This window comes from Orycteropus afer, unplaced genomic scaffold (genome assembly GCF_000298275.1).
Source record: "Orycteropus afer afer isolate SDZICR_OR568_19922 unplaced genomic scaffold, OryAfe1.0 scaffold00048, whole genome shotgun sequence".
Taxonomy (NCBI): Eukaryota; Metazoa; Chordata; class Mammalia; order Tubulidentata; family Orycteropodidae; genus Orycteropus; species Orycteropus afer.
In genome coordinates, this window is record NW_006921635.1 from 13,821,819 (window position 1) to 13,845,080 (window position 23,262).

General features: G+C 46.4%; 1 protein-coding gene across 1 annotated transcript in view; it reads right to left on the reverse strand.

Moving 5' to 3' along the window:
* Positions 1-1,185: 1,185 nt before the first annotated feature.
* The window catches only part of CIT (citron rho-interacting serine/threonine kinase), a 91,132-nt gene continuing 69,055 nt past the window's right edge, over positions 1,186-23,262 (reverse strand). The window contains exons 22-38 of the mRNA XM_042780620.1: positions 22,970-23,107; positions 22,228-22,408; positions 21,963-22,054; positions 21,344-21,448; positions 20,967-21,136; positions 20,213-20,257; positions 19,693-19,773; positions 19,410-19,545; positions 18,183-18,322; positions 13,718-13,810; positions 11,712-11,820; positions 11,485-11,613; positions 9,923-10,003; positions 8,251-8,329; positions 7,956-8,135; positions 2,474-2,774; positions 1,186-1,209 (exon numbers count right to left, since the gene is read on the reverse strand). Of these exons, the coding sequence (XP_042636554.1) occupies positions 1,186-1,209; positions 2,474-2,774; positions 7,956-8,135; positions 8,251-8,329; positions 9,923-10,003; positions 11,485-11,613; positions 11,712-11,820; positions 13,718-13,810; positions 18,183-18,322; positions 19,410-19,545; positions 19,693-19,773; positions 20,213-20,257; positions 20,967-21,136; positions 21,344-21,448; positions 21,963-22,054; positions 22,228-22,408; positions 22,970-23,107 (2,084 nt within the window). The remainder of the gene's footprint in view (positions 1,210-2,473; positions 2,775-7,955; positions 8,136-8,250; positions 8,330-9,922; positions 10,004-11,484; positions 11,614-11,711; positions 11,821-13,717; positions 13,811-18,182; positions 18,323-19,409; positions 19,546-19,692; positions 19,774-20,212; positions 20,258-20,966; positions 21,137-21,343; positions 21,449-21,962; positions 22,055-22,227; positions 22,409-22,969; positions 23,108-23,262) is intronic.

A 23,262-nucleotide genomic window follows, 5' to 3' on the forward strand; every position in this document is an offset into this window, starting at 1 on the left:
CTGAAGTCCTTCTCTGGTCGTAAGGCTTGAGCGTTTGGTTTTTTGTTTGTTCAGTGCTACAAACTGCAGCTTCTTGTGGCCAGTAATTTGGCAAGTCGGCAAAGGGTCTCAATTTGGCGGGAGCTATGGTATGGTATCGAGGCATCGACAGAGCAACCCAAGGTGGTCAGCCATGTCAGTGGGGCAGCACATGCAGTGAACCGCCATGCAGGACTCCTGGGCAGGTCTCGTCCCCCCATCCCAGAGTGGGGAACCACACACCATCACAGACAGGAAGTGGGGAGCCCCGGCCCAGAGACCCATTAATGCTGGGTATAGAGCAAGTCTAGTGCATGCTTTCCTGGCCAAAGCTACATGGAAGCAGGGATAGCAGGCTGGGGAGGCGACGCTGGGTGGCGGGGAGGAAGCTCCGCGAGGTCCCTTGGCCCCAAGTCACTGCCTCCAAGCTGAGGCCTGATGACCTCGTACATTCTCAGCTGGTGGGAGGGGAAGTCGTCAAGGCCTTAAAAGGCAATGAGAACAGTAAACATTTGGCTACGATGTCACCCTGGGTAAAAGAGGGCCATCTGTGAGGACGGACTCAAACGAGAATGAACCTATGGGAGTGCGGCGGGAGGTCTGCAAACCGAGGGGGTTTCTACGACACGCTTCAGTAGCAAAGACCCGATGGTGTGGTCTAGCTAAAAGCACTACAACAGGAAATACATTACTGTTCAAATCTATGAAGAGCTCTGTGGCCTTAAGAAAAAAAAAAAAAAAAGAGAGAGAGAGGGGGAAGGGGGAAAAAAAAAAAGAGAGAGAAAAGGAAAACCAACCATCCCTAGGATCTTGTATGAGGTGGTCTGACCACGCAGCTGTTAAGTGTCCAGCTGGCTGGTTTCCTTGGATGCACTTGCACAGCCCAGAGCTGGGTAAGAACGTTTGTGAACGCTCTGAAAGAGTAACAAAGTGCCAAGAGATGACTGCAGGAGGGTGTCGAGAGGAGACACCGAGGTGCAACGACTCCAGAGCACCCTGGCCACCTGACCTCCTGGAGACAGGGGTGTCTGTGCCGAGGGGGCTGAGCTCAGCCGTGCCACGCGTGGCTGAGCAGACAGGCGCTGGCGTCACCTACGGCAGAGTTCCATAGTTTGTTTGGCGTTTTCCTGCAGACCGAGATGAGGAGTCGGTTTGTCGGGCTGGGATTTATACTGAAGACTGGTCCCAGACCTAGGAGCAAAATAAGGAAGATGGGATTAAGTCACCCAAAGCTAGAAATGTCCAAACTCACTTGGCACAATTGAAACAGGAAGTCTGCAGCACCCAGGCCATTCCTCTGGGTGTGGCAGTGCTTTGCAGGGCAATGCCACCTCAGAGTGAACTCGCAAAGCTTGGGATCAGTCGGGTCGTGAGCTTCACGGAAAACCCCCACACTTAACGTGCAATGTATGTATTTCTTCTATCTCACACACATGCACACAGTTTCATCGGTAAATCAGAGGGCACAAGCCAGACACGCAATGGCTTCTACTCCTCTCTCTATTGGAGAGGCGCTGTCAGTGGACTGCAGATGCCTTGAGGAGAACACAGCCCAGAAAACTAGACTGCAGAAAGTGCCTCTGCCATCCAGAGTGGGTTCCTGAACCGGGCAACCTGCCACAGAGGCAGCCAGGACCCCTGGTCACGTAGCCCCATTTCCCACACATTGGTAACAGAGATAAGACCAGCAGGTGATTTGCAAATTTCAAAAAGTTCAGAGATCTAGAAGACAACCACTATCACCCGTTTCTGTGCAGCCTTCCAGAAAAACTCTCTGTGTGTGTGTGTGTGTGTGAAAAGGTGAAGAACCGTTTGTACAGGATGCTGTCATTTCTGTTTAAAAAGGGAGACTGTACATTCCTACTTGCTTGAGATAAACAAAACGTCTCTAGAAATAGTTGACTGTGGAAGGGAACTAATACATTTTTTGTTAATATTATTTCTTGCCATTTTACAGATAATGAATCTGAGACTCAAAGAGGATGAGTGACCAGTTTAAAGTCTGATTTGGTAACCAAGTCTAGTCTTGGTAAGTCACCTCACCATGGAGGTCAGCCTTTACCTATCTGCCTTCCAGCTCATGGCTAGACAGTGGCTTCCCCCAAAGAACGGTCCTCTAGTGATTGCATTTTGGATCTTCGTAACTCATGAACCAGACAGCAACGCTGCCAACACCCTCATGTATGACGTAAGCCTGACCCTATAGTTTTCAACAAGGAACTATCACAGTTTACACATGCACACCCCCCTTTTAAATCTCACACATTATACATTTGCTTAGGAAGCCTCTTAAATAAAGTACATTTTATTCTAAATTCATTAAAATCTCACAAAATCTGCATTACAGTACTGGAGCTGCTTTCTTATAACCATGGCCTTGATGGGGGTCTCAGGCTCCCCAAGTCACACCTTTGGCTACCATGACAGATGCACCAGCCTCAGGACATGCACTCACCTTATTGACCTGGGACAGTGGGGTCCTTACGGCCCCCACGGGCAGGCGGCCCCTGCTACTGTCTTCAAACAGTCTCCCAGGGGACCGCTCCCTCCGTGTGCTCAGCATCCGGCCTGGTGACTTCTCTCGTTCCAGGGGGCGGCCAGGGGACTTGTCCCTGCGCAGCTCTGTCCGCCCCTCCCGGTAGCGGTGGGGTGTGCTTGGCTCTCGGGGGTGGCTGGGCCCTTCAGGGGGCGCCGGGCTGGAGGCCACACGCTTGGTGATGTGCTCGTTGTAGGTTGGCGGGCCTCGTTTATTGGGGCTGCGGCAAGGAGAGGGAGGGTGGGGAGCTGAGGATCCACACCCAAAGGAGCACTCTCCTGCTCTGAGCAACCCCTCCTCCCAACCAAGCAGCGGGTAAAAGACCTGGCACTCCTTAGCCAGTCTGTCTGCTCGTATGACTTTGGCAGTAAGGGCAGCGAAGAAAGCAAAGAGACAACAAACACTTCCTGCAGGCTTTGCTTGGCTGTAGACCTGCTGTGCACCAAGTCCCACGTTAAGGCCCCCACCACCCCATCCCAGCCCCTGGTGACCACTACTCTTATGTCCTGATGGATGTGCTAATTCTAGACATGTTCTATAAATGAGGTCATATACTACTGCTTCTTTTGTGTCTGACTGACTTAGGCTGCCATCATGTTTTCAAGGCTCATGATGCCATGGCATGATCAGAACTTCATTTCTCTGTGGGATTGGGTGAGGCTCCACTGTACGCAGAGACCACACTTGGCTTCTCCATTCCTCTGGTGACAGGTCCTTAGGTCATCTCCACCTTTCAGATCCTGTGAATAGTGCTGCACCTGTGTTAAGTTCTCTGTGTGCATTATCTCAATAAACCCTCACAGCAGCTCTATAGTGACATGACGCCCACTGTGCAGACAAAACGGAGGCCAACAGGGCTCGTGTGACCTGCCCTGCTAGGCCGGGAAGGCTGGGATCCCAGTTCAGGTCAGTCTTACTTTATAACCCTCATGTTCTATCCTACTTACCTAGTACTTTCCATAACTAGAAGGCACACAATGAAGCCATGTGGAGGGGTTTTGTTGTTACTGTTTTTCAGTTGCCGTTGAGTCAACTCCAAATCATGGTGACCCAATGTGTGAAGAGTAGAACTGATCCATAGGGCTTTCAGGCTGTGACCTTTGGAAGCAGGTGGCCAGGCCTGACTCGAGACACCTCTGGGTGGGTTTGAGCTGATGACCTTTAGGCCAGTAGCTGAGCGTGTAACCATTTACTCCACCCAGGGGTTAAATCTGCTAAAACCCAGGAGCCAGTGACCCACAAGGCCCTCAATGCAAGGGAGGAGCTTTGAGAAAGCCTCTGTTCAGAACCGTCAGCTGCCACAGCTGAGCCTCCCTAGGCCTGCTAGCTCTCCAGGCTTTCCAAGAGTCTTTGTTGCATCGAATGCTGATGGGATGCCCAGACAGTGGGTTATTCTCATTCACAGTAAGAGGATGCCTGAGACGTATAGCATTCAGCCCTGATGTAACTTAGAAACTGAAAAGGGCAGATAAAAACCATAAACCTGGCTCAAAAAATGTCCCTGGTGCCAAAGGTTGATGGTTAATTACCAAACTAGTTGAAAATGCTGGGACCTTTCTGTACTAGCAAGTCACCACCCTCCACCCAGTCCTGGTTTGGATATGTCACAGGAAGTGTTTGGCAGACATGGCTCTAACCAGCTCCCTGAAGAACCAAGGATCCAAACATACAGAGAACCGAAGTGTGCTCTTCCAGTCAATTTCTTCCCAGCCCTGATGGGCAGAAAAACTGCTGGAGTCCTTGTTACCTGAGTATAACCAGTGCTAGGAAAAGGCAACGATCTACATTGGTGACAAACTTTTACAGTAAATATTACTTGAAAACATGTTTTCAGTGAGTGGGGGTTTATCTTAGAAAGTAAAACTAAACATCAGGAAATAAATCAATTTTATCCCATTTATTTTCAAAATCTAAATTACCATGCTGAAATCTAAGAATGAACAAGTGTAAATCAAGTTTTCCCAATAAAACTGGATGATAATATGCTATATATCCTTTACTCCAATGTAGGACTTGTGCAGCAAGATCATACACAAGGTCATTTCTGCAAAAATATTTGAGAGTTTCATTGATTTTTCCCAAAGACCTATCATAATCATTGATAGGTAAATCCTTCTCTTTGGAAAAAGCTATAATTTCATGAACTTGCTGATTTTTTTCAATTACTGGTCTAATTCTGTCAGATCCTCTATGTCACTACCCAGAATTGGGAAGCAACTGACCAGTGAAGACACTGACCATGGGGGTGAGTGAGGGGGGCAGGCTCTAGTGCAAGACGGGGGGGGGGGCAAATCCAGATTGATGCCTGTTTTAGTAAATAGAATTTTATTGGAACACAGACATGCTCATACATTACACACTATGGCTGCTTTTACATAACAACAGAAACCATATGGTTTCCAAAGCCTGACTTATTTCCTATCTCATCTTTTACAGACAGTTTACCAATCACTGCTATACAGTGAAGCAGAGAGATGGGTGGGCAGAGAGAATTTCCTAAGTGGCCAGCTCATACGTGAATATTTTCATATCATACTCTTGCTTCCCCACACAACTGAGATTCAGAAAACAAATGCTCAGAAACCCAGAGCCCCTATGATGTCTCTGCAGCAGTAAAATTTGAGATTCCTCTACCTCAACATCTTGAAATCAACATTTTTATGCATCTCTAGCCATATGGCCTTGAGATATGGAAGACAAATAAAAAATAAATCCCAAGTAGGATAACTACATTAAGTCTATTTGTAACAGACGAGCAATTATAAAATATGTCCACTGGGGCCCATCATAAAGTGAACAGGAGGGTGGCTCACTGCCCAGGGGAAGAAGGATGGCTCAGGGAGGGCCATTCAGGGCATCAGCTTAGATTAATGGGAGGAAAGAAAACACCTATCATTCCAAGCTGAGTGGGCAATCTTCCATCTCCACATCCATTAATGACCAATGATCTACTGCGTCAATTTTATATTTCTTGCAAAGAATTACGTTTCCTGCTCTGCTAACCAGACAAAGCAATGAGGCCTGAGTTGAAACGCATCCCACCAAGCCAGCTTTCCCCAGTCTCACTTTCCCAAGGCAGTCAGCAGCAAAAAGACCCTTCCGTATGCCAAGAAACAACTTAAGACTGCTGATCTCCTAGAAACGTTTGTCAACAGCAGGAAAGCAAAGGCATTTTTCTGCCCCTTGGGTTCACAGGTACTGGAATCATTTTCAACCACAGAATAAACAGCTCCTCACAGAGAGATCACAGTTTCTCAAAAGGAAGGTGCGGGGCCATCTAACTAGTGAGGCAATGAAAGAAAAACCTAATTACAGTATTTTGATTATTATTATTATTATTTTTAAACAACTGCTTTTGCCATGACTTGGAAATTAAAGAAAATCTAGACATTTTCAGGGGAGGGCTGTAGCCCTTTGAGCAGTTACTCTTGAAGCAGGGTTAAGCCAAAAAAAGTTATGAGCACTGGTTACTGGACATTTCTGGTTTTCACCAAATTCTTGGGATTAAAACCACAGTGACCAAATGTTTCTTAAGCATCAATAAAAGGAAGAGAGATTACTCACTAGGACATAGTCTCAGAGTATTAAATTGATGACTGCCTTTGCCTAGACCTAAGCATTCTATAATACTAGAGATGGTTCCTCCAACAAACCGTGAGACCTTTGAGGAACAGTAACAGTGCCTTCCTGCCTCTTCAGTCCCAAGCATTATGACTACAATCCCAAGGAGGATATTCAGAAAGAGATTCCCAGTTAGACTCATCATAGTTAAATTTCAAATGTCACAGATAAAGAAACAGTCTTGAAAGGAGCAAAAGAAAAACATTTCATCACATAAAAGGGGTCTTTGATAAGATTAACTACTGATGGATTCATCAGAAACCACAGAGTCCAGAAGTAAAAACAAAGCAAAACACATTGCTGTTAAGTCAATTCTGACTCACAGTGACCCTAAATTCAAAGTACTGAAAGAAAAAGACTATGAGCCAAGAATTCTATATCCAGCAAAACTATCCTTTAAAATGAAAGGAAAATTAGAACACCACACCAGATGAACAAAAAATGAGAATATGTTGCTATCAGACCTTCCCGGCAAAGGGAGTCCTCTAGGTTGAAATGAAAGGAAGTGGGGAATGACCACCAATGGGCATGGAGATTTGTTTTAAGAGGCCAAAAACACTCAAAAATTAGATTGTGATGATGGTTACTCACCTGTGAACTTACTGAAAAATCTGAATTATATATTCTAAATGAGAGAACTGTATGGTTTGTGAATTATATCTCAACAAAACTATAAAAACAAAAGAAGAGGGAGAGTATACACACGCTTTTTCTCGTGTATGCATGAAAGATCTCCAGAGGGAAACACAAAAACGTAAAAGACTGTTTCCTTCCTAAGTAGGAACCTGGGTGGCAGGGGGCACAAGAAGAAGGCAGGGAGAGAGACTTCATACTACATACTCTTTTATACCTTTTGCATTTTGTATCATGTGATTTAATTACTGATTCAAAAGTACGTACGATAAAATAAAATAAAAACATCAGTCCAATCATGTTTAAGAGATTGTGACATTCCATGGAACCACCAGTCAGCCTTGGAATCCTTGGCTATTCTCCCTGTCTCATACTCTGGATCTCCGCTCATGCCTTTTCCTCTGGCCCTGAACATGCCTCATGTCCCCAGCCCTGCCTCATTTCTTCCAGGAATTCCTCCTGACCACAAAGACTAGGCCAGGGCCCTCCTCTGAGCACCTACAGTGCTTTAAACTGCGCTTCCAGAGCTTCGTCTTTCTGTGTTGTGCTGTAATTACCTCATTGCTATCTATTCCTACAGAGAAGCTCTGGTGGCACTGTGGTAAAGCACTGGGTTGCTAACCAAAAGGTCGGCAGTTTGAACCCATGAGCTGCTCTGCAGGAAAAAGATGTGGGAGTCTGCTTCTACAAATATTTACAGCCTTGGAAACCCTATGAGGCAGTTCTACTCTGTCCTATAGGGTCACGATTGACTTAATGGCAGTGGGTTTGGTTCTGGTTTTGGTTTATTCCTACTGGAAGGAGCTATTCACCACTCCATCCCCTGCAGCAAGCACAACACCTAGCATGACAAAATATCTGCTAAAGCAATAAATGCCTAACTCTTGCACCATTCAAACAGAGACACACAAATGCCCACAAGAGAAAGACCAGACAATTCTCTTCCTATTGTGACTAGAGGCATTTTAATTCCTTCTGCTGCTCACAAAGGCCTATGTCATTTGAATGCTGAGGACCTCTGAGAAATGAGTGATGTGCTTGAAGAGAAAGGGAAAATCTGGAAGCCTTCAACCCGTTTAGCAAGATTCCCTCCACTTTGCAGAAAAGTGCTTTGACCCTGTCATGAGGAAAATAAGAGGGAGGGTACCTGCGGGATGTGGAGGGGACCCGGTGGTGGTCAGTGCCAGACTCCTTCACAAGGTTTCCTTTGCAGCAAATGACCCTTAATTTATCCTGGTATGAGGAAGCCAGGTAAATGGCTCCCGACGAAATCGCAGGGCCCAGGTAGCGTGGGTTCGGGATTTCCAAATATGCTCGGGCAGGGGTCCTGTGGAATCCCAAAGGACAGTTTACACTGCAGGTTACCTTCAGGACAAGCTAGGAAGAAACCCACACCCCAACACCCTACCCCACTCCGTTGAAGCACAGAGGACAATGCTTACCCCAGAGAGGAACGTGCCTGGATCTCAATTACTTCGAGCGAGTTGAAGTGGGTCACAAACAGGTAAGGTTCTCTGTAGGCTGCATGGCCACCACAGAGGAAGAGTGTGGGGCAAAGAAGGTTAGAAAAGAGAAATTTAAACCTGACTATAGTGCATCCTCTGACCGGCCAATCCCACATAAAGGAATTTATACATACTCCCATGTGCCAGCACAATGACACATGTATGAGGGTACTCATGGTCGTGTTGTTTATTGTAACAGAGGACAGGAAACAACTCAGTGTCCATTAATAGGGGATCAGTTAAATAAATTATGGTACATCTATGGGATTCTGCATAGCTGTAAACTGCATGAAGACGCTCTCTCTGTGCTCATACAATATAAATATATTATTGTGTGCATAAAGTAAGGTACAGAATAATGTGTAAAGTGTGCCACCTTCCTGATAAAAAAAGAGTTGGGATAAGAATATGTATTTTTATGTGCTTGAATTTGCCTAAGCACTAAAAGGATAAGAAACTCATAAAAGTGGTTTCCTTTAGAATAGTGGGAAAGAAGAAACAGGAGATGGGTAACATGGGTGAGACCTTTCACTGTACACCTTTTTACAATTTGACTGCTGAACCATATGCTTGTGTTCCTCTCCAAAAAACTAAATTAAAAAAGAAACTGATAATTTGGTATTTCTGAGCTTCTTAACACCACCTCACTGTACCACAGTGTAACTGAGAAGACATGACTTAAGCTTTTCTCTGCCTTAGAGAAATGGGGATTATCACTCTCATTTCCTGTGGAAACTATGACTGTGGTGACAGACTATCCCATGCCTTCCTAGATTCAGGCCCTATGTCATTTCCTTGCCTTGAATCTGGGCAGATCTTGTAGCAGGACATGGTGGAAGAGAAAGGGCCTGCTGTCTCTTGCGTCTGCATCATGGAAGAGGCCTGAGTGCAGAGGAATGGAGGCCTTGTAGCCAACAGCCCAAGCTGAGCTCCTACCTATGGCCGGAACCAGTTTGTGGGACCAACTGGGACCTTCGAGTTGTCTCAGTGCCCCCAATGACATCACAGGAACCAAAAGCGTCCAGTTAACCCACAGAATCAGGGGCAGTAAATAATAAGCTGGTTTTAGAACAGCTTGCTATGCAGCAATGATGAATGAAATACCCTTCAAAAGTCATTTCAGTCACAATGGTGTTGCAGGACATTCACGCAGACACCTATGTACACACCTGGATGTATGTGCATGTTTATTCTATGTGCTGGAGCTCCACTTCTGGGAACTCACCATAAGGGGATACTATCTGTTAGGTGCACAAAAATTAGTATAAATAAGGACATTTATCACGGGCTGTTCACACTTACATGACCTAACTGCTTTCTCTATTTAGAACTGGTTTAATTAAGAGGTGTTTAGCTAGGCCATGAGAACCAAACAGATATTTCACAAGGTTGGGGCCGGGGTGGGCCTCCCTGAATGTGATGCATGCAATTCTTCATCAGGCCTCAGAATCTCTGTCATAAATATTTATTCCTGTGACCAGCAGATACGTTGCTTGATGTCTAATGGAATCCAAAACCTCAACACTCAGGATAGAAAGAACTCCAGCTGCCATTCCTTTCCAGGAACCACAGCTGGCAAAAGAGGCCCTCCACACCTTGCCCCACTCACCAAAGGCCAGAGGTAAGCGACTCCACTTGAGATCATCTGTGCGGCTACGTCTTCCATAAGAATCCACAAACACCCCAAACTCTGCAGGGAGCCAAGAGCCCAGGGGCATTAACACAGGCAGAGGGAGGGAGTGTCAACAGCATACACTTTAATGGAAGAACAAGAAAAAGCCCAGAGGATTCTGGGTGGCTAAAACCCCAGGACCTTTGCTGAGCCACACCTGACAAGGAATTGATTAAAGACAGAGGGCTCAAGGGAAAGGGGTGGGGGAAGAAAGGAAGGAGGAAGAGACAGAAAGGAGAGAGCGGGTTAGAGAGAGGAGGAGAAAGTGAGAGAGATCCAGAGATTAGGGGTGCAGTGTAGTAAATTACTTAGTGTGGCTTTTCCACCCATAAGTCTTTGTAAACTCCAAGGTGGGATTTTCTATGAGCATCTGAGGAGCTCCTGATTGCTGAAGTTGTCCACTTGGAGTACTTCTGTTGGGCGTGGCACAAAACAATGTTCTGGGAGGTACCCACTCTCTCTCACATGCTTAGAGTTCTGATGCTATGATTGGCTAGTTTGACCACCCTTCCGGGCTCAAAAGGAGGCCTCCTGGAGGCAGAACTCTCTCTGACTGCTGGTTGAGGAAGACGTGCTGCCGAAAGAGACACGAGCTCCTGAAAGAGACACGTGCTGCTGGGAAAGAGATGCAAGAGACACGCATTGCTGAGTGAGACGCCGAGGGACCAGCACTGTTGGGAAAGAGACTGTGAGAGACTGTTGGCTGAGGGACGGTGGGCTGGGAGAGAGACTGAGCATTTTTCCTGAACTCAAATTGTAGCTTGGTGCTTCCCTAATAAACCTCATCTGTGAGCTCTGTGTGGCCACTGCAGCGAATTATTGAACCCAGGAGAGAGGTGGTGGGTGCTTTGGGAGGAAGGGTTGGAGAAAGGGCTGGAGGGAAGCAGCATGTCTGGCCTTGTAGGAATAGGCCTTGGGTTACTGCTGGTAATCCTGTCTTCCTCTTGTAAGGTCAGAGGAGGTCAGAACATGTGGCCTCCTTGTCGTTTTTGCAAGGGAAATAAAGGAAAGAAGAGAAAGTCAAAGAGAGGAAGAAAGGAGAAGGGTGCTATGGGTGCCATTTTTCACCATACACCCTTTTTAAATTGTCTAGTTGTTGAAACATAGGATCGCATACCTCTTCACAAAAGTCAATTAAAAACAAAAGCTGCATGCACAACTAGGTGTTTCTGATCTTAACACTATACACCAGTGGGACTGCGACCATGAGGGAGGAGGAGAGAGGAAAGGGAGGCAGCAGCAGCAAGAGACGGAGAAGGGAAGAATGTGACAGAACTGGACCAGCGCAGCACAGCACCTGGGGAGGGGAGACCCCCAGGCAGCCTTGGTGCCACTTTCTCTGCAGGACCCGCCCTGCCCCAGATATCCACTGACCATCCTCCAACCCTGGATTAGACCCATGTGGGTTTCCTGGTGTCCCTGAGGACTCAGAACCATGATGGCCAGGCTGGGCTGAGACTACGGACCACACAGCCAATGGGCAGCGGGCTGCAACTCACCGTGGAAGCAGAGCAAGTACTCCTCCCGCTGCCCTGCACCGTTCACCTGCACGATTGAGACAGGAAAGCTGTTGGAAGAGGAGGCAAACACAGCAGGCGCCAAGGAATGGTCATTCTTATCCAGGAATTCTGCAAAGGCAGGCAAGAAGTGGGGCTTCAGGAATGATCTCTAGTTCTCAGTGAGGCCTGGGCAGTGTGTGGGCTAGGGATGAGCGCGCAGGCCCTACCCTCCAGCGTGTACTGCTTCATGTCAATTTCGTAGAATTTGTTAGTTCCAATGAGGATACTGTAATTGGTGAAGTGGATACAGCTGCAAGGCTCTGAGGTCTCTATCTCCTAGAGGTAAGAGGGCAGAAAAGGACAGCAAAGTCAGCATAAGGCAGCCAAGTTTCTAGCTATTCTGCTTCAGCCTGAAGTGTCTCACCAAGGCCTTATAGCCAGTTGCCACCAGACTCACTCATGTTGCCACACAAAGCCCGCTCAACCTTTCCAAGCCCCTCTCAATGATTAATGATCCATATGCTTTATCTTCCTATTTTTCTGTGCACCCCACACAAAGGAAATATGGTCAAATTATAGCCCCCAAAGGCTGAGAAGCACCATTTCAATGAAAAGGTAGCACTGAAAGACAGAAATTTAAAAAAACAACACTCTTATCAAAGAAAGAAGACTGGAAGAATATATTATCAACAGTGGTAGTTAGAGGAGGTTCTCATTTCCTTCTTTTTTGTTAGTGTGTAAATTTCTACTTTGTATCCCTATATACATTATAACATCAATATGTAAATTTCTACTTTGTAGCCGTATACATTATACATCAATGTATAAATTTCTACTTTGTATCCGTATACGTTATAACATCAATATGTAAATTTCCACTTTGTATCCATATACGTTACAACATCATCACTATCAAAACATTTCAATCATCTGCCCCCGACTTACTTGTACCAGTTTTCAGGCCAATCCTAATGTCATCAAAAACCAGGCATACATATTCAAAATGGTAGCCAGGAATTAAAGGAAGCAATAATCTCTGACATTTTCCTTGAACTTAACAGTTCAAACCCTAATCAGCATTATCATCATCATCACAAAATATCTTTGATCAACTACTACATACGAGGCAACCTTCGGGCAGCATGACATAGTTAAACGGCAAAGAAGATCGAAGTTCAGTTTGGGTTTCACCTTTGTAGCTTAGGAGCTCTCTGAGCCTCAACTGTCTTACCTGAAAACTGGAGATTACCACCCTTAGACTTTTCAGAAGTGTTGGGAGAAGTGTTTGCAAAATTGCCACCTCAGTCACTGGTCCCAGTAGGCACTCAATAAAAACATAAATTAAACTAACAATGCCCTGCCCAGAATGAAATAGTTTAATCTGACAGAAAATGACCCTAATAAGGAGCCCTGATGGTGCAATGGTTAAAGTGCTTGGTTGCTAACCAACAGGTTAGCAGTTCACACCCACTAGCAGCTCCATGGGAGAAAGATGTGGCAGTCTGCTTCTGTAAAGATTTATAGCATTGGAAACCCTATGGGGAAGTTTTACCCTCTCTTATGGAGTCTCTATGAATCAGAACAGACTTGGTGGCAAGGGGTTGGTTTGGAATACCCCTTATATATTCATCCATCATTTCACTTTTCATGAAAACACCTAAAATCAACCAGGCTTAGGACGGGTGGAACTTTCCTAATCTAGGGACAAAGAGCCTTCTCAGAAAATGAGGCCAATCCAACGCTCCAATGTATGCACCTTGTCCGTACTGTGGTCATCATCACAGCTCCCTCTGCTCCAAGGAGAACCAACTTCCTCATTACATAGCAAAGCAGAGTGAGCACTGGCTTTTCTGAAAGATTATTAATAGAAGCCTAGTCTAAGACCTGCGAGAGATTCTGGTAAGTGTCACCATGATGGGGACTGCTGGCTTTGCAGAGAGAATTTTTTCTTTTTTTTCCGCCTGCTCAAAGGAAATGTCTCCTCAGTCACCCAACTTCCTCTGTCAACAGAAGGCTGGACTCACTAGGCTGGACAGTGAGGCAGGCCACAAACAGGACGAGGAAATGAGGAGAAAGTCCAGCTACAAAAGGAAAGTCCACCTCTCCCTCTCTAAGGAAATCACCCAGCTGATGCCCTGGCATGCATAGCAGGAGGACTGCTCCCATGCTGCTCTCAGGAGACTGCAGGTTTTCCACACCCACCTGCCAGAAGAGTGGGAAGGGGAGGACGTACCTTCCGGATGCAGTACTTGCTGAGGTTCTCATTGTAACGGAGAATGACAACTTTGTTAGGCATGGCTGCACAGATGCAGAGCCCATTCTCAATCTGAAAAGCAATGAGGGGAGGGGGGCCAAATGAAAAGGAACAGTCAGCAGTGAGAATATTGGCTTCATAGGAAAAGAACACCCATTTGCAGCAGAGTTTCTCAATGGCAGCACCGTCCACATTTAGAGCAGTTAAACTTATTTCTGTTATTTTTATATTCTGTTGTTGAGAATATACACAGCAAAACACACGCCAATTCAGCAATTTCTCCATGCAAATTCAGTGACAGTGAAGACATTCTTCAAGCTGGGCCGCCCTTCCCACCTCTCTTCTGACCTTCTCCACTAACATAAACTTACTGTCCCCTAAGGTTCCTCGCTAACCTTCAAGTTGCTGTTGTCCATCTGATCCCTTACAGAGAGGTCTAAAAGAGCACAGTGCTCAAGGCGTAACGAGGCTAAATGATCGTTTGGTTCTGAGAAGCCTCTGGGGGATATATAATTTTTTTTTTTAAATTGTGATTTGGGTGAATAAATTCACTTTCCATACAGCAGTTCACATACACTTTGTCTCAAGACATTGACCACAGTTTACCACAATGCAATAGCTCCCCTCCCACTTCCTCCCTATAGTTACCTCTTCCCTGTGTCCTGTCCCTCCATGCACTCCTGCCCCCCAAGCTGTCTCCCTGTGCATAAAGCAGCCCTTCTTTCTCCCATGATTGTTCTCTCCAAGGAGTGTATCTACCTCAGGTAAATGTTCAACTCATATGCCTGTCTTTTGTTTGGCTGGAAGCCACAGGTATGGGTTCAATTCCAGATCTGAAGGGCTGCTAGGGACCTTAGCCTCAGTGGCTCCACCAGGCTCTATCAAATCAGCAAACCTGGTCCCCCTCTAGTGGACAGTTTTGGTTTTAAGTTTAAAGATTATCTCAGCAATACTTTCAGGGGGTTCATCTAGCATCTATGGCTCAAGAGTGTTTGGATTCCATGAAAATTTGAAATTCTGGTCTACATTTCCCCCCTTTTGATCAGGATTCTTTCATAGAATCTTTGATCAATATGTTCAGTAATGGTAGCTGGGCACCATCCAGTTCTTCTTGGACTAGACAGTTCTCTGTGATGGGGGCTGATATGTGCCTTGTAAGATGTTGAGCAGCATCCCTAGCCTCTACTCAGTAGATGCACATAGTTATCAATCCCCTAGTTGTGATGACCAAAAACATCTCTAGATGTTGCCCAGTGTTCCCTGGGGGGCAGAATTGCTCCTAGTTGAAAACCACAGCTTTAGGCCAAGGGTCTTTCATAGGGATGCAGAGGTGGCTTCAGGAGATCCACCTGACACCACACACTGTGGACGTGCTTTTTTTGCTAGTGATGCTTCTGACAGCCTCGTCTCCCACCACCCCCAAAAAAGGCAGTAGATACTGCTATAAGAATTGAGAAAAATTTTGGTCCAAAGTCCTTATATGCTCTGAATATGCAGAGTCCTACATCAAAACTCCCTTTTTCTACAACGTTTGGCCCCCTCTTGATTCACCTCTTACAGCCAGATCTTTGTCATTTAATAAGGGTGAAAAAAAAGCATGTTGCTCAAAGCAGTCCTGGAAGGAAGGTCAGCAGTTGCTGCTTGGTGGGGGATGGGAGAGGAGTGGAATACATGGGAAAATGCAAATTACTGGTAATGGTCTCTTTCTTAGGTTGGGTAGTGCATTCATGGATCTTTAACATATTATTTGTTGTTGTTATGTGCCGTGGAGTCAGACCCGACTCATAGCGACCCCTCCTTGGATTTCCGAGGCAGTATCACTACAGAAGTAGATTGCCCAACCTTCCTTCCGAGGAGTGGCTGGTGGGTTTGAACCGCCAGCCTTCTGGTTAGCAGTCAAGTGCCTTAGGTACTACACTACCAGAGCTCCCACCATATTATTAGGCTTTATAATTTATATATTTTTTCCATATATTCTTTTAGTATTCAAATATTGTAATGAAAATAGATTATAACTTTTGAAAACTATTTTTTTAAACTAAAACACATTTCTAAGTAGCTCATCATTCACAAAAGGAATTATAAGACAAATATTTAAATATGTGGAATGATAATTAATGGTTTACTTATCAAAATTACGACTAAAATAGTAGTCAGAAGAAAACGGAGTCTTAAATGTTTATATTAGAAAAGAAAGTATCAAAAGTAATGAGGTAAACTCAAAATTAGAGAAAGAAGAGAATAATAGAGGAAAGCCAGAAAAAACAAAGAAATAGAAAATTATTACAAATCAAATAATGCTAGAATACAATCAATAAGGACTAAACCTGCTTCTTTATAAAGGTTAACCCCATGGGAATACTTCTGATGAAATCAAGACAAATGAGAGACAGGCCACAAGTAATATTAGGAATGGAAACGGTAACATAACAACTACAAGAGAATACAATACAGCAAAGAGCATGAAGGGGGAAAAGAAAAACAAGAAATGTTCTCTTTATGTCCATACAGATAGAGCTAACAAGGGAAAAAGTCATGATAATTTCTTAGGCACAGTCAACCACCCTGATGGAGTGAGTCGTGGGACCCATGGGCTTGGGACCACAGTCACAGGGGACATCAAATTCAATGGCATAACATACTACATAAAACCATTGTTCTATATCCTACTCCGGTGAGTAGTGACTGGGGTCTTAAAAGTGTGCAGGCAGCCAGCTAGATGGAACAACGGGTCTCTCCTCATCCAGAGCAAAGAAGAAGGAAGAAAAACAAAGACACATGGAAACTATTAGTCCAAGGGACTAGCGGACCATGTTAAACTCAGCCTATATGATCATGAAGCCAGAAGAACTAGATGGTGCCCGGCGACCACTGTCAACCGATCAGAAAGGGATCAGTATAGGAGATCTGGAAGAGTGGGAGGACAATGTGGAACAAAACTCAAAATCATGAAAAAATAAAAACATAAGAAGACCAGGTTTCCTGGCCTGATAGAGCCTGGTGAGAGTCCCAAGATTAGGACCCTTAGTTACCCTTCAGGCCTGGAACTGAACTCAGTCCCATGTCTTCCAAACAACAGGCATACAGGGTGAACATTTATACCAGCTAGACATACACTCCTTAGAACAACCAATTATGGGAGAACAGAGGGTAGTATTCACACAGAGAGACAGCTCAGGGGCAGCAATGCGCAGGAAAGAAGGACACAGGGAAGAGGTAAACACAGGGAGGAAGTGGGAAGAAAGCTGTTACACTGTGGGGGTTGAAGTCAAGGTCGCGAAACAAAATGTGTATGAACTGCTGTATGGAAAATGAATTTGCTCTGTAAACTTTCAACCAAACCACAATAAAAATTAAAATAAAATTTTAAAAAAGGAAAGAGAAATGTTCTCTTTAAAAAGGAAAAAAAACATTGTTGAGATTTACCAGGGCACAGAGCTCGGCCCATCCACGGTCCCTGTCTGAAATCCCCAATTCCCTCAGGAAACATTCATGTATCTCAGCCTTTGGAGAATCCCTTCCTCCAGAACGCCTTTCTAGATTAACACCTTCCTAAACCAGCCACTGCCTTACTTCCTAACTGTGTTCCCTTTCAATTATTTACCACAATTGAATCAGCCCAACACTTACATACCTGGCCAGGAAAAGAACTCCTCACAAAGCCAAAAAGCTCGGCAATCATGAACCCTCACAGAGCAGTGGGCTGAGTGCTCGGCCCAGGAGGCCCTGCGGCTACAGTCGCAGCCCTCCGCCCCTCACAACAGGCTCCTCCAAAGGCTCGGGGGAGCACAGAGGATGTGCTGAGCGACCGTTCAGTGAGAGACTGAATGAACCAAAGCCCAGCGAGGAGTCTTCTGAGGAGCAAAAGGCCAGGTTTTCAACCAGCAGAACTCAGCAGCCTCAGGGGCCTACAGACAGTTCACTCACATTTCATGCTCAGTTTGTGAGTGTGAGTGTGTGTGTATGTGTGTGTGCACACACGTGCATGCATGCACCCATGCAGATTCTTTAAATGCGAAAGAGCAGCAGGCAAGTGTGTTTATGCAACAAATTTCAGTATGTTAGAAGCGACCCAAGAATTACCTGAGTTCTCACTAACTGACCTCATTATGTAAACACTATTAGAATTTACCAATTGCTAGTCCAGTTTCGTTATGCGGTCCGTGTTAGATTTCCTTTTGATATGTGCACACTTTTTTAAATGGGTCATCTTTTTAGTTTGTTTCATGTTATTCTTGTTTCTCTCTCATTCATTCATTTCCTTTAGATGCAAAGCCAGTCAAAATTTCAGGCTACCTAAATTACTGCAGGTACTCAAAGGAAGCAACATGCAGAGGCCCAGTATAAGGACACATCTTCAAGGTCAAACCACAAGCCCTGTGGTAAGAGAGGCAGCGCCCATTTCAAGAACACTCCACTGCTGAGACCCCTAGGAGAAGCTCACCTTTCCAGCAGCAAACAAGTGGCAGCCCTTGACAGCTTCGAAAACGTTGGGCGAGATGTCTGGCTGGGCGGGAAGGTGCGACTGCGCTAGAGACTGCTTCACCTTCTTCACATCCACCAGACACAGGGCCCGCTCCTCCCCTGGAGGGAAAAGGAACAACCTCTGCTGTCAGGGTGAAGCTGTTAGGTTAAAGAAACAAACAAACAGGAGGGCGGGTTCACAAACAAAAACCAGGAGATGCCATGCCGATGGACTGATTTCTGTTTTGAGTTCAAGTTTTAGGTCTAAGATGATAGCCTCTGACCTTTTGAGAATCTGGGACATAAAATCAAGGAAGGTGAACTATGAACTGGGCTTTCAAATATGCTCCCCACCAAAGACAAAACAAACTGTTCTGGGAAACATGAGGGGACATGTGACAGAGATAGCAGGCCTGCTGTCCTCAAATACGTCAATGTCATGAAAGACAAGGGAAGGCCGAGGAGCGATTCCAGATGAACAGAGGCAAGAGAGCCATGACGACTAAACGCAATGCGTGACCCTGGGCTGGATCACGAATCAAGACATTACCATAAAGGGCAGTATTGGGGCCATAGGTAAAATGGGACCCTCGTCAGTGTCTCAGGGAACTGTCTTAACAGCAAGGATTGAACGCCCTGAATTCCTGACTATGTGGGCGATTACGTGCCTTGTGCTGACGTGACAGGCCAAGGACCTGGGATCACAGTGTCTGCAACCGACTCTGCAACAGCTCAGCAAAAGTAATGTGTGTGAGAACGTGTGTGTGAGAAGAGAGAGAAAGAGGAAAAACTGTGGCAAACTGTCAACAAGAGGTGGATCTCAATAATGGGTCTCTGGGAGTTCACACAGTGGTAAAAGAAAGCATGTTCGAGCAGAGCAGGCAAGCTCTCACAAGGTCAAGGCCCACAGTGGTATCCCTGCAATTAGGACAAAGGGTTTGACTTTAATGAGTCTTTGAGGCTGAACACTTTTCACTCAGCATAAAGGTCAGATGTTGCTTGGGGGTGTCAGACTGTGCTAAACTGGGCCCTGAGAGGGATCCACTTTCGAACAAAGAGACTCCATCAGCTGAGACTTAGGTGTTTACAGGGACACAGAGGAAAGAGCCATTTATGTGATGAGGGGGGTCTTTTTGTGTCAAGCACAGAATCATTTCAAAGCATTTCCTTGAAGAAAGAAGAAAGCGCTGTGTCCTTCGCCTAACACCTGCTATCATGAGCAGCTTCTCCAGGTCCTTGATGATATAAATCTGGAAGACGGCTCCGATGCCTGGGACGTGGGTCAGGGAGTTTTTCAAGACATTCAGTGCGTACAGCCCTTCCTCAGTGCCCACTAACACCACCTGCAGGGGCAGAAGTCCAAAGGGGAACATAACCATAATCATGTCACTATAAAAATCTCAAAGATCAGACAAGCTACACAGTCCTTTACTCCTTGATTGTGTGGGGCTCCAGCCAGACACTGGCTGGCAGTGCCCAGAAAACCTTACCTGGTCGCTGAAGGGCAGTGTGCAGTTCATGTCGAGGCGGTCATCACCCTCCAGTTTCAGGAGGGAGTTTCCAAGCAATTTCTTTTTTCATAGGTGGGGGAAAAAAGGAAAAAGAAAAGATGTGGTCAATCCATCATTCATGACTCAGCTATCCAAAAACACAAGAGCAAGAACCAGAGCAGTTCTGCGCCAGGAATAAAGGCAAGTCACTCCTGAAAATACTCAGAAACACACATCTGCCCTTGGTGTGCCCGTACGTCCACCTGAGCTCAAAAGGCAAGACATGCTAATGCTATCACTGAGGCAGCTGTTACTCAGCATCTGAGATGTAACTCGGCGTGGGCATAGAAGTAAGTGAAGGCGGCAGACACAGAAAACTAGTCTGGGACAGGAGAGGGGTGGAAGCTAGAGACTCCCCCTGCAAAAGGTTAATAAGCCGCAGGGAAGGCATCTTCCCTCCAGGCTACAGCAGTGCAAAGCCCAGCATCAGAGGCCAGCAGGGCCCTCACAGTCTCTTTACCTGAACCCACGCAGCCAGAAGCTCGTAGGCAACACAGTCACGGGCCTATTGTACACACAGTAACGTGGATTTCAGTAAAAGGCTCACACGTGTGAGAGCAAGACAGGTCATCAAAACAGGGAGCAAAGCTCTTATCCCGGGCTTCTAGTTAAGAATTTTCCAATTGCTAACACTTAAAATTTGTGTTTATTAGGAGCCAAGCGTTTTAAAGGGCTGTTTGGTCCTTGGTGGCAAAAAAGCCAATGAGCAGTGAGTGCTGTTTGTATCTGGGAACGTTCTAGGTGGAGTGATGCCAATCAAGGCACACCCACGTTTCTAACATGGTACAGTAAGTGGGACTCCACCCCGCCTGCCGAAGAGCAGGTGCTGCAGAAACATCTGAGGAGGCTGTGAAATGCCTCCCTGCAGCAGACACAGCTGTTGGCAGCCTTCTTGGATACTTCAGGGGCAAAATGCTTCCAAATCAAATCTTCAAACCAAAAGACCTCATCAGAACAAACGAGAGAAGACTTCCTTAAAAGCGCATGTGCTCCAGTACTGCCACAACCAAGACCTATTATGTCCCAAGAACTGGCTAACAGTGCTTGTCCCCAGCTCTAAATCCTTCCTCAGAGCCTGGTCTGCATCACCTCCAAACTTCCTGTCATGACACAATGTGGCACTGTCACCCCTGAAAGAGGACTCCCATCTTTCAGCTCAGTTACTACGCCAGCCCGTTCCACAAACACGAGCCTGCATCCATGGTCATACTCACAGCATCAGCTTCTGCTTTCTCCCTAGACACTCTCCCACCTGCGACCACCGATTCTAAGGCAGTGACCCAGCGCTGTTTGTCAGGGAAGCTGGGAGCTAGCAAGTAGAGCGTTCTCCCAGGCCAGCAGGTGGTGTGCGGGTGAGATTCCATCTTCAGTATGTATGGGACATCTAGGAAATTTCAGAGAGCATAGGGTTGGGTGTGGATTCCTACCACTCCCACTAGGAGGGATGGTCCTGAGATACCCGAGACCCCGCCATGGCATAAGAGCCACCAGCTACAGGTGAGCTGAGGTCTGTGGGCCTCCTTTGCAGACCCCTGTCCCACCTCCCTACCTCCTGAATCCTCAAGCCCAGCCCTCCAGGCCTGCTCCTCACCTGCTTTAGCTGTATTTGCAAGCTCAGAAGCACCAACGGCACCATGAATAGACACGTCCCCATCGGGAAGGCACAGCTCAAATTCTTCCACCGGCCTCTGTCCAGCTTGGTGCAAAGAGGAAGGGCAGAAAGAAAAAACAAAGAACAGGAACAAGAACAAGGGGGGAAAAGAGAGAAAGAAGGAGAGAGAGCAAGAGCGGGAGGGAGGGGCAGAGGATGCATGTGAAGGGAGGCACACGAGAACAGAAGAGGAGGAAAGGTATGCAGAGAAGGCGGAGGGGGAAGATAAAAAAATAAAGTGTGTCAGATGAGTAGGCACAGTCAAATTTCTGATGGCGATGCGGATTTATGGGCTAGTTGACTGAGGCAGAAGTTCTCTGAAGGTGTATTAGCAGGTAGAATCTTCAGGACAGCACCCTGCAGGTTCCTCAGAGGGGGGACCTATAGGTGTGAGTATCGTACCAATAACCTTTAGAGAAGTCATTTGGTTCTTAGTTTTCAATAATGGGAAAACCGTACGAAGGCTTTCAATGCAATCCAAAAACCAAGCCTTCACACCAACACTTGGAGACCTGGGCCAACCACGTGCAATGAAGCTCCCCCTGAAGCATTCATTTACCTTCTCGGGCTTCACTGTCAAAAATTAAGACTTTAGATCCTTCCAGAACAATGTACTTCCTGTCCCAGCCTTGCTGTCCTCGCTTATTATTCCTGGGAAAATAAAGATTTAAAAAGAAAATGTTTGAACTCAGAAGAGTCAGACAGAAGGGTGGGGGAAGGGGGGGAGGGTGGAGAGAAGTCCTAGAAAAGACACTTCCCTAGACAACATCAGGAAGGAAAGCAGCTGTGGCACCTGCCCCAGCCAAAGCCGCCCCACACACTACCTGGGCACCTTCATCCACCCCTCCAGGTGCAAGCTACTGCCGGGCTCCTTGGTCTGGAGGCCTGGGGAGTTCATTTTGTCACGGCAGAAGGCCTCAGTGAAGTGCGTGGCATACTCGGTGGGCAGGCCGCAGGTGGCTGGCAAGCACGTGGAGCACTTGGGATGACACATCACCTGGCATTCTAGGGAAACACAGTGAGTGAGCTGAAAACATGCCTGGCTGATCCTGGACTGCTCCCTGCCTCCTGCAGCCAACCCCAGGGCTTCTCCTCCCCCCGCTAGGCACCATCAGTCTGGCCTCGTGAACCGGCTAGCCCTAAGTGTTCCTAGGTACCAGGCTCCTGCAGAGAGAGGAAATAAGAGAGTCAAGTGCTCTCGACCCAGTTTCCCTGGCTTCTCTCCAGGCTACCCATTAGCAGGTGTGTAAAGGACATATTTGCACATTGCAGTTGGCACCAGCACCCAGCCTCAAGATAGGGCAAGACCAGCCTGACAAGGAGAAGGCTGGAAATTACCAAAGCTCAAGACGTTTTGCTCAGTGGGTTGCAGTCGTGAGCTGAAGACATGTCTAAATTCACTTCTTTTACAGAGGAAAAATAGAGTCCTCCCACTGAAAACTAAAAGCTTGAAAATGAATGTGCTCTATGATGAGGAAAAAAAACAGAAAGTCCACCTCCACCTGATGGGTTTTCTAGGTGAAGGTGTGCAGATGCCCCCGGCAAACACACAGCTGCTGTTCTTACCGAGACACTTGGATGCCTGGCGTCCAAAGTGCACAGTATCCAGACACACAGCACACTTCGTGGCTCGCATGTTTAGTCCCACATTGAATCGGTGAGGAATATTGTGGTGCATGCGTTCCTTAAGACGCCGACTGAATTCTGGAGGAAAAATTCAGTTATTAAACACTGCCACTGAGTCAACTCCAACTCACAGTGACCCTACGGGGCACAGTAAGGAGCTCTGGTAGCATAGTGTCTAAGACACTTGCCTGCTAACCAGAGGGCTGGTGGTTCAAACCCACCAGCCACTCCCC